The sequence below is a fragment of the Nicotiana attenuata genome, unplaced genomic scaffold (assembly GCF_001879085.1).
Source record: "Nicotiana attenuata strain UT unplaced genomic scaffold, NIATTr2, whole genome shotgun sequence".
In the NCBI taxonomy this organism is placed as follows: domain Eukaryota; kingdom Viridiplantae; phylum Streptophyta; class Magnoliopsida; order Solanales; family Solanaceae; genus Nicotiana; species Nicotiana attenuata.
The window spans coordinates 199,460-210,603 of NW_017671966.1; the positions used below are offsets into that span (position 1 = coordinate 199,460).

Consider the following 11,144-nt stretch of genomic DNA (forward strand, 5'->3'; position numbering starts at 1 on the left):
TCGGGTAAGAACCATATTATGACAAAACATTACAATCTTCTCCTACACTTATTCTATTTTCCCTTCACTCCAATTCCTTCTTGTTTATCAAAAGCCCGATTAAGAACAAATACTGAAAGCTGTAACTGTTTTTTTTTCCTCCTTTTTGCCAATGTACTTTTCTTGATATTTTATCTCTTTGTTTTATTACATATAGAAATTGTGTTGGTCAAAGTATAATATCTTTGAAGTAAAAAGTGCTGCGAGATAGACCCACTTTCATTCTAAGTTTGTGAGAAACGAAGCCAATGGTTTTACTTTAGGCATCGATTCAAGGCGGTAGTGCTATACAAAATACAGTTGTATGAATTGTACAATTACAGAATTCAAATGTAGCTAGTGATGTATAATAAATGAATTCAAAATTAATATATACAAAACTGTAAAGAATTTTGAACGGCAGTAGTATGTACCTTCTCTCTTTTCATTTTTTATTATTGTGAAGGGAAGAGAAACATGTCCATTACTTCGAATTCTATAGTAGATGAAACCTCGACCAACCAGATCCGAGGAAAAAGATAGAGTTAACCAGAAGATGAGCTGAAATATTAGCTGCTTCCTTATAAATAAAAATTAAAACTTTTATCAGTAAGGTGAACACCATAAACATTAGACGTTCTTCTAACATGCCTTCAAAAACTGCAGTCTCGAGGTATCCGAAATTCCTCTTAACATAGTGAACCACATGTCCCTGATGGACCAAAGTATTCCTCATCGGCATTAATAAATTTATCCTAATATTTTAGCCTTACTGCAACATGAATCGTTGAAATCATGGCTTGTTAGGGTAGCATCTTTTGACGAATCTACTACTCCACTAATTAACCAACCTTAAAACCCTTTTAGTAAGTCGACCATTTAAATTTTCCGAAGAATCAGTCCAAATAAAACGAGAACTTGCCTTTGTAACCCAAGTACTTTCAGGGTTCGGCCAATTAACTGTTTTGTTAGAGTGGAAAGTTACAGAAACTAATTACAGGGCTCCACGTTAGCTCCTTGAGAACCAATTCCAGCAAAAGGAAAAATGCACCTGAAAGCAAAAATGCACCTGCCTAAAGTGGGATTCTTAGGGAGAAGCTTTCCAGAAGATTCTGAAAGCAAAAACATCGCATCACAGAGGACTGACTATTCCCGACTAGTTTTCTCTTCATGTTTGCCTGAGAAATGGCAACAGCATAAATACAAAGTGCTTTTGGACACAGATTCACAAGGAACAACCCACCCTGTTTCCTCGTCATTCGACTATGTGGACGCTGGAAAAGATGTTACCTCCCAGACTTTCTGGTGCATGAAAGCAAATTAGACAGCTACTGTTCCCCGCCATACAGTTTTCACTCTTTGGCATCTGAATAGCAAAAAGAACGTGTTACAGACTTGACGACTTTAAAAATCTCATATAGTGCAAAAGACCACTTTCCAGAGCTAGCAACATATTTTTTATACTCTTTTTTATTTGTGTGAAGTAAATAGCTTCATTGATGGCATCAAGAAGAATTTCTTTTTATACTTTTTTCTTTGTATTTTGGATGTTGAGATTGAATGGAGCTTTAAGTTCGTATAATTATAAGAAAATTACATGCAAGAGAAATGCGCAAGAATAATAAGGGAAAATAAGGAATTTAGTAGTTAAAAATTAAAATACAGATACTTGTCAGGCAATGACATCTAGCAAAGAACAATCTACTTGACAAGAATGACGGAGTTCCTACACAAACAAGGAAACATATAATATCGAGGGCCATTATGTCACTATCTATTCAGTTAAATTGTATGGATAGTAGGTATATATCTTTACTTATAACCAATCACCAATTTTAGAAGCATTTGGCCTCTCGCAAGGTCCCCGAGCTCCCATGCAAGATATGTTGGTCCACTCAAAAGGCAATAACGTTCTGTCAACGGCACATTCATTCGGAGGAATCTCATGCAATTTCCTTTTTTCTTAGTCAAGAAATCTCATCCAATTTCTTGATTTAAGAGGTTGCAATGCAGAGTTTGTGTTATCAACCAAATCACACAATAAAAACAACAACTGTTTTAAGGTTTAAACCAACATTAACTTGTTGCCCGACCTTAGGAAAGTTTTAAGTCTTGATAGATCCCTAAAACTTGAATGAACTAATTAGAGAGGCAAATACAATAATTTCCTTGAAACTTGAAATTAGAAAACCACTAAATATGGTTTGCTGAAAAACAAAAACTCACCTTTGTCATTGAGAAAAGCAGAAACTCTGGCATTCATTTCGATATTGTTAGCCATTATACCAGTTGGAGCAGGTGCAGCAGATAGTCTAATTGTGGGAGGGGAACAAGTGTTGCTCCTACTTGAGAGCTCATTAAGGGTATGATTTCCAGTTTGATGGCTCACATAGATGTCCAAGCTAGCAGACGAAGACATTCCTATCTTTCTCTTGCTCTTGAACCTTCACCTAACAGAGATGTGAGATACTGAAAAAGGAACAGAAAGCAGTACAACTGTTCTCGTGTCTTATTTCCATTTTGATCTCGAGCAGTTTAGTCATTGCAGTACCTGTCTTTCCGCTTCTCAAGATATCTTTGTACTGATGCTTTCCTGCTTGGGTGGCCTTCCACTGCTTCTGCATAATTGGTTTTGGAGGGATGGGAGAGAGAGAAAGATATAAGAAAGAAATTTATGGAGAAGTTGATTGCTTTGACTTCAAGTCTTGCATTAATTAGAGGGCATTCAACAATAGTGCATTGACAAAAGAATAAAAGAGCTGCAGATCGATCTTCTTAACTTTCGGAAATCCTTTCCTTATGTAAAATATCACAATGTTTACATAGAAAATGGTCAGGTTATGATGTGGGCTCCATGATTCTGTTAAGAGTAACCAACTGATTCTATTAAAACAGTGGTTCACAGGAGAAACGACATTGTTAAATCTTCTAGTCTGCAGACGTTTTGTTTGTAGATAAGTATCTTCTAGTCTGCAGACTTTGTTATGCAATTCAATTCAAATGCAAAACCTGATTTTTGGAAGAACCTTCAGCGCATCAGTCGTAAAATATCCAAGCAACAGCTGGACTCGTTATCTTTTCCTCCAGTCTTTTTTCTATTTTCTTATAATGATGGTCTTCGAGCGAGCTTGCGCAAAACTTGACTATTCTACGGGGTACCTGCTACCTCACACCAACACAAGTATCGGATACTCCACCAACTCAGACTAATGCAGATGGGAAGAAATCACCCTGGCATTTTTTGTTTTTCATGGGATTTGAACTTGGTCTCTAAGGTTTTGACCTACTTCATTAACTGCTAAGCCATACCCTTGGGTGCTCCTCTAGTTTTCAGGCACCACTTCAATAGTTTGGTTGCTTGTGGAATTTCGAAATGTCTTCCATATAAATATAAAATCTGGTCAGGATGATAGGTCTTGAATTATAAAGAGTAGTAATCTATCTTCTTTTTTTAAAATAAGTTACTGAGTGGTAATATTTAAACAATGACAAGTTTTGCCGTATCTTTTCCTCTGATTTTCAGCTACGATGCTGTAATAGATAAATTCTAATGCAAGCTAGAGGTCAGCAAGGCCAGTTAACATGGAGAAAGAAAGCCATGGCCTCACACCACCCTGGGAAGGGGGGGAGGTTACACTAGATGTGGCTAGATACTAAAAGCCAAAGATTGTGACTTTGACATTAGCATGGTCCAGTAGGCCCGGAATGAAGTCCTTTCATGAGAAAGTTGATATCTTCATGCAGTGACCTCGCTTGATACTTAAGAAGCAAAATTATCCAACAAAGAATGGCAGGGATAAATAGTAACACCAATTACATTGCTCAATTAAACTAAACACAAAAGAGTCTAATAAGTTTCAGGAAGGTACAATGAGAATTTTTCCCCCTTTGGGGGGTATTTTCGGGTAAGAGGGTGAGGGGGCAGAATCAGAAAGAATAAAAGAAAACCAAAGAACTTGCCAGAGTTGTCTTCATAGAAGGTATTGCTTTCCTCCGGACGCAGGCGAGTCACTTCACTCATTTTCCCTGTAATATATTCAAATTAATATGTTTTGTAACACAAGGACACACCACGTGGAGATTCAATGAAAAGTTACTTTTCATAGGAAGCCGTAATCTAGATGTAAATTCATATATGAACTTTGGGAAGAGGGGGAGTGGGAAGAATCAAATTTATCAGCACAATCAAGTACTTTACAGGTTATTTCTGTTTTTCGATTAAACTTTAAGCACATGCCATCAAAATCCCCAAACACATGGACTAGATAGAACCTGTTTGCATGGTTGGCATGAGCACCATAGCAGAATCTGGACCCAGTTTAACACTTGAAGCTTGCAAATGGCATTCGGAATGTCGAGCTGCTAAGGTAGCACCCAATGGAGTTTCTGAAGGCACGCAGAGTGGAGTTGCTGCGAGATGCATGATTGCTCGTGCCTGAAAATACGCCAGTGACCACAAAAGGAACCAAAATAGTGAATTGTCGACATTAATTCGCTGTAGTTCTGATGTGCATCATAGCTTAAACTACCTTTTCAGCGGGCACATCATCGTACACATTCACCTTGCCACAATAGAAGATTGTCAATTGACTTGCTGGTGTGTTTCCCAAATCTGTGGTTCTGGATTCACCAAGACAAGGGCAATTAGCATTTGAAGTTTTGAACTAAATATAATGGAATTTCAAGAAATCTCAGTCTGTAAAGGCGTATGCACTGGTAGAATCACAAGTTGCCTTAGGGCCATCTTCAATAGAATGGTTTTTAGCAGAATATAAACTACAAAAGCAGAGGAAAAATCAACTACATAAAAGCAGAAGAAAAAAAATAAGAAGTATGTGAACAAAGCAATTTTAATGATTTGTAGGAAACAGAGGAAGAATCTTTCCAACAAGCCAAAGGGTAAATTAATAAATGTAGAAGAATATATGGAAATGAAAATACATCTTCGGAAAGAGATGACTAGAAGACTTAAATCGAAAACTACAAATGTATACAGTACAAGAAACATGTTGTTCTGAGCTGCATGATTATCTTCCAAGTTCTCACATGATAGCTGTGGAACCATTGAAGTCATACTTTAAGCTACTGCGAGAAGCCTAAGGGTTTTGGTTGAGGCAGTTGATACAGTGTAACTCCAAATGATAACCCTTTTACTAAAAGTATCCCTAGTAGCACCCAGTCCATGGTCTTCAACATTTTTCAATTGTACATATTGCTCTTACCCGCAACACAATAAGCTCTATAGGAGCAACAATGCGGTGACCCTCTGGGATCTCGCAAATGGTCTAAGTTACTCCAACACGGCAGTTTAGGTGCCACCCCTGTGACAACACGACACTATTTTGGGTACGTTGATCACGACAGAAGAAAAAATTCGAGACGAGATACAATTTGATTCCTAAAAATCAGAACTAAAACTAGGTTAAATTTGAAGAAAGTAGCATACCTTATCTAGGAAATCAATCCTTTACTACTGCTTGAGAATTAAAAAAAACCATATTTTACATGCTATACGTAAGTATACCACAAAAATTCTCATAATTTAGAGATATTTTTTTTTTTGATTTATTTTAGCCGGATCCCCTCACTCGTATTCGTATTAGAATCCGTATCCACGAATCTTAGAATTTACAGTTCGAAGGATCCGCACCCAGTTGGACACCCGCACTTGTGTTCGAGCAACTTAGCCAGTGGTAGTAGAATTTGGGACACAACCAACGCAGTACGAACAACTCTGTAAATGAGATGTAGTACCCGAAATAAGATGTACATTGGCAAGTAAAAATCTCTTAATGCAATGCAAAATGCAGTCAAAGCCGGAAAGACTGAAGCTCTCAAGCGAGGCTAATAGCCAGTTTGGCCAAGCTTTTTTTTGGGCCAAAAGTGCTTTTTTGGCTCAAAGCACTTTTGACAAAAAATTGAGGTGTTTGGCCAAACTTTTGGAAGGAAAAAAAGTGCTTTTGAGGAGAAGCAGAAGCAGTTTTTGAGAAGCAGAAAAAAGTAGCTTCTCTCCAAAAGCGCTTTTCTGAGAAGTACTTTTGAGAAAAAAACACTTAGAAGCAGTTTTCAAAAGCTTGGCCAAACACTAATTACTGCTAAAAAGTGTTTTTCGAATTAATTAGCGAAACACAAACTGCTTCTCACCAAAAACACTTTTAAAAAGTACTTTTAAGAAAAACACTTCTCAAATAAGCTGATTTTAGAAGCTTGGCCAAACAGGCTATAAATTTAACGGGCATGAGTATTTACTTGCTTGTCAAATCATCAAGCACAAGTCTTGCACATCTTTTACCAAACCAGTTCAAGGACACACACGCAAATAAGCGAAGCATTCCATATCAGTCACTTAACTAATATTTCAGGGGGTACAAAAGTTCAACTATTAGCTCAGTTTGGCCATAGATTTGGGCTTCACTTTTTTAAAATAAAAATAAAAACATCCTGTGTTTATGAAATATGATCATGTTTTGGGGGAAAAAGTTTCAAAATATTCATGTTCCCAAAAACTACCCTTTTTTGGTGAAATTTTTTCGTCCCATCACAAACTTCTAACTTTTCTTCAAATAAAATGCATGTCCAAACACAACTTCTAACTTCCAAAATTATTTTCCAACACCACTTCAAATTTTTTTTTTTCAAGTTTCAACCAAATCTATGTCCAAAGGATAGCTTAGTATTCATTTGGAACAAAGCGTCTCAAATTCAGATACCTTATTTATTTGTAACAAAAAAGTAAAACGCCAGCCTTTCAGGATATAAAAAGGCTTAATTAATTGCATAAAACCAGTGGACGATACGATGATTCACCTAGAAGGAGCTAAGTTATTGCCGGCGGCAACAGCAACTGAACCGGCAGCTATTTCACCGGGAATATCAGGTTTTTTCGAATGTTTTCTTCCGTATGGCACCGTCCCTTCAGCCGATTCCGAAAATTCTGCATCGGTATCCGTTCCTTTCTGGACCTACATAAGTTTCATATATTCAACAATTACGTGCTTAAACATGCACTGTTACGTTCGCAATATGAAATTAAGTGAAATGGAAACGCACTTGTTGTACTCTAGTGTCTGGGCGAGGAATGTGAAGTTTTCTCCGAGGGCCGGTGTCAGAATCCGGCGTCGTCTCGAGAAGCGCCTTCAGTGAAATCACCTGCTGAATCGCCTGTGATTTATTCCATGACGGTCTTCTCATTCCTGTACAAAAATATATTAAGAAATGATCTTCAAGTTTTTTTATTCGATTCTCGATTTTCGAAACTCCTAATTTTTTAATGTGCTTAGCAGAGAGAGAAGGGGAGGAAAAGAATAGAGAGCGAAAGAGACCTTTCTCTTTAAGGTAACGGCGGCAATCTTCGCGAGTGAGCTGAGAAATGTCGTCATCGGTAAGTAGGTGGAGCGGTTTGTCCAGAGGTGACTTGGAAACTGTTTCTTCCGGCGCCATGCTGCAAAATTCAAGCCAAAATCGCTATAATTTCGCCGGAAAATCGGCAATAAAGATACCTGAGGTGGACGCGTGGAGTGTGGAGTGAGTGAGTGGTGCCGGCAGTGGAATTCGAGGAGTTACGGAAAAATAGGCCGCGGCGTTGCCGCTTAGATTGTTGCTTTTTGTTTTTGGACGTAACCCATTTGGGGGAGGCAAGCCTGCAACCCCAGGTTGCCACGTAATCAGGGATGTCATTATTGAAAAGGGAGATAGCCCCATCTCATCTTTCGAAATTGGTGATGCCCTTTGGCCCGGGGGTGGGGGTCCCCTTACTACCACCTCTACTTCGCAGGCTACTTGTCCCATCACACAGTATTCTATATTCAAAACCTATCTACCTACACCAAATTCAAATTTCATTCATTGCTTGTTTGGCCATCCCGAAAAAATAAGCTTATTTTGACAAGTATTTTTTTAAAAAATAATTTGTCAAAAAGTATTTTTATAGAGAAATCGTTTATATTTGATTAATTAATATAAAAAATTATTTTCGAGCAATAATTTATATTAGACCAACTTTTTAAAAATGTCTTAAAGTATCAAATTTTGAATAAGCACATAAAGAGATTTACTTAACAATTAATATTATATAAATCAATAATTTTAAATATTTATTATTAAAGATAATAATTAATTTTTTTATTTTATTTAACTAATATATGAAAATAAAATTAAGAGTAATTAATTATTTCAAGATAATTTAAATATATCAAAAAATCATTCATTATATTTATACATTACGAGATTTCTCAATAATATAATCTCTAATTTAAGTATTAGATTTAAAATAAATAAGGCTATTTTCGTCTAAATTATATTTTGCTAAGTGTATTTGTTTTAAGAAAAAAAGTGAAAACTATTTCTGCTTCTGCATTTAGGGAGAATTATTTTTTTTTTTGTTTCTCTAATACTTCTGCTTCTTCCCAAAAACACTTTTGTCCCCTAAAAAAGTTTGGTCAAACACTTAAAGTTAAGAAAAAAGTGCTTTTGTGTGGTGGGAGGGGAGGGTGTACTTTTCACTTTGGAAGAAGTTTGACAAACTTGCTATTATTCTATATAGTGTCCGGGTTAATTTGTATAAATTATTTACCATTTTCTATCAACACATATATTAAATATTGTAAGTGTTTGTAATTTGCTCACGAAGTCTTAAGTTGATGAGAATAGCTTTTTGTTCTTTACTGAAATTTGAATTTAGTGTTTAAAGTTTGCACTCATTTCATTGTTTATCACTTTATCTAAATTTGCATTAAGTTAGCTCTGTCAATAGTACGACGTTCTTTTTTAAAGCTCGAATTCAAAATCACTAAATAAGGGTAGACTGATGCCAGCTGTTTCACTATATTCTTTGGTGATTTTTGTGACCTACTCGTTTTGTAGGCTTGTAGCAGTAGGCGTCACTTCTTAAGAACTTGGCTTTCATAATTTTACGTGGAAACAGTGTCCCTGTTCTTATTACTATTTCTGTTACTACTTTTTCTTTTTTGTTAATGTTCACTGCTTAGAACGATTATAACTTTTAGGGCTCGTTTAGTACGAAGAATCAAGGATAATTAATTTCGAGATTAAATTTAAGATGAATTTATCCCATGTTTGATTGGGATAAAATCGTAATATAACTAATCTCGGGATAAACGAGGAATAAGGGATAATTAATTCCGAAATTAAATTTAAGATGAATTTATCCCCCGTTTGGTTGGGATAAATCGTAGTATAACTAATCCCGAGATTGTAGTATTATTTTCATCCCCATGGGAGGGTGAGATAACTAATCCCGAGATAATTAATCATGGGATAACTTGTTTCCCAACCAAACGACCCCTTACAGCTTGTTTGGATGGTTGTTATGTACTGTTTCATAATGTATCGTATTGTACTGTAACGTTTTGATATATACAATGTTTGGACAGAATGTATTGATTGTCGTCATTTCACAATATCATGCACCAACAATATGTAGAATAAACTTGCAATATTATAAAGAAAAACTAATATACGAGATAGAATTACTATATAACAAGGTAAGGTAAAAGATAAAATAAGATTATTTTTTATAAGGAATGGCAAGATGAAAGAAAAAAAATAAGGTAGCGATGTGACCACACGGAATCGGTCGTTCTATAAAGTGGCACTTTTCATCGTTACATAATCACAGATTTAACGATACGATACAATAAAATTCAAGTAACAATCAAAACAAACATTGTATTTTGTCATAACACCAATTTTCCTCCGTAGGATGTCGTGATGGCACCTAGTCTCTAAGACTAGGTAAGCCTAACGTTCATACAGAAATAACTGAAATAATAAATAAAATCTCAAAACTCAAGAACTATATAATATGAAATCTGCAACTCATAATATACAACTCCCCAAGACCCGACGAAAATAAGTCACAAGCTCTAAACAGAAGTACTGTATAATCCTATACATCAATATCTATAAAAGGATAAGGAAAAATAGACTAGTCAAGATAGAGGGAGACTCCGAGGCCTGTGAACGCCGGCAGGTACACCTTGAAGTCTCTGCAGCTAAACTCTCGCTAATGCCAAGGCTGGTAGGAGGTACCTGGATCTGCACAAAAAGATGTGCAGAAGCGTAGCATGAGTACACAACAACGGTACCCAATAAGTGTCAAGCCTAACCTTGGTAGAGAAGTGACGAGATCAGATCAAGGCCCTATTAGAATAAATAAAAAGACTGAATAAGTGTAAGATAGTGTAATAATGACAATATGAAATTGAAATAACGAATAACATATCAAGGGTGGCTACACGGAACTAAGCAATTAGTGCAACACGGAGAAAACAAATAATAATATGCTAAGGAAACAATAACGAAAGACAAGTGCAACGATGGAGAAACACCAACAAGAGTCACTACCGAGGTACCACCTTGTAGTCTCAAATCACAAGAATAATTCACAATTGTTCCTTATATCACCGCGGGAGCCTTGCATTTAGTCTTGAAAATTATTTTTCCGAAATAACATCCCGCGTTTTAGCCCACCTTATCACATCACATGGCTTCTAGTAGTTCCCCTACTAGCCACGCATAGCAAGCCCACCTTACCTCACGGCAGGCGTTTCAACCCCCAAAACTTATACCACCGCATGCGTATCAATGTCACAATGTATCACAAATCGCGCCTCAAGTGCCCAATATCACAACTTGCAAAAGAAACCAACAACAACAGTATTTTCACAAAAAAAGAGCCCATGACTCAACCACAATGTACGCAAGAGTCTCAACAATAATATCCGAAAGTGCACAACTCAACAGAATAGTATTTCTCAACTTAATATTTTTCCCCAATGTGAATCACAGCCTTTATAACTCAATACCAATTTCAAGAACAAGATATACCAAGAACAACAACTTCAAGTAAGAATCCAACGGTTAAATAACTAATATGGAATAAAGGAAAATAAGAACTTCAACTAAACATGTAGTGCAATTAACAAATAAGAGCTAAGACAAATTGAGCATGTGAAATAGACTAATGGTGATGAAGATAACATGTTAAGATAACTCAATTAAGGCATGAGAGGAATCTACATAGCTAAAATCGGTAAATATTCACATTTAGCCCGTCTACACACTCGTCACTTTGTGTACACGGCTTCCACACATCATAATTATCA

The 11,144-nt window shown here is 36.3% G+C and overlaps 1 protein-coding gene across 2 annotated transcripts; it reads right to left on the minus strand.

Annotated features, from left to right (window-relative positions):
- Positions 1-577: 577 nt before the first annotated feature.
- On the minus strand, positions 578-7,737 carry LOC109211099 (protein TIFY 4B-like). Of its 2 annotated transcripts, none has more exons than XR_002065660.1 (9): positions 7,341-7,737; positions 7,069-7,211; positions 6,826-6,980; positions 4,548-4,638; positions 4,291-4,453; positions 3,979-4,044; positions 2,570-2,636; positions 2,245-2,468; positions 578-1,384 (listed from the first exon to the last, which is right to left on the minus strand). XR_002065660.1 is itself a non-coding variant. In XM_019374598.1 (9 exons), the coding sequence occupies exons 1-9, from the start codon at positions 7,456-7,458 to the stop codon at positions 1,371-1,373; spliced, it is 1,035 nt and encodes a 344-aa protein (XP_019230143.1). In that variant the 5' UTR covers positions 7,459-7,735; the 3' UTR covers positions 578-1,370. The 2 variants fall into 2 exon arrangements, 1 of the variants encoding a protein (XP_019230143.1); XM_019374598.1 differs by having other exon boundaries at positions 2,245-2,462; positions 7,341-7,735.
- Between the last annotated feature and the right edge of the window lie 3,407 nt (positions 7,738-11,144).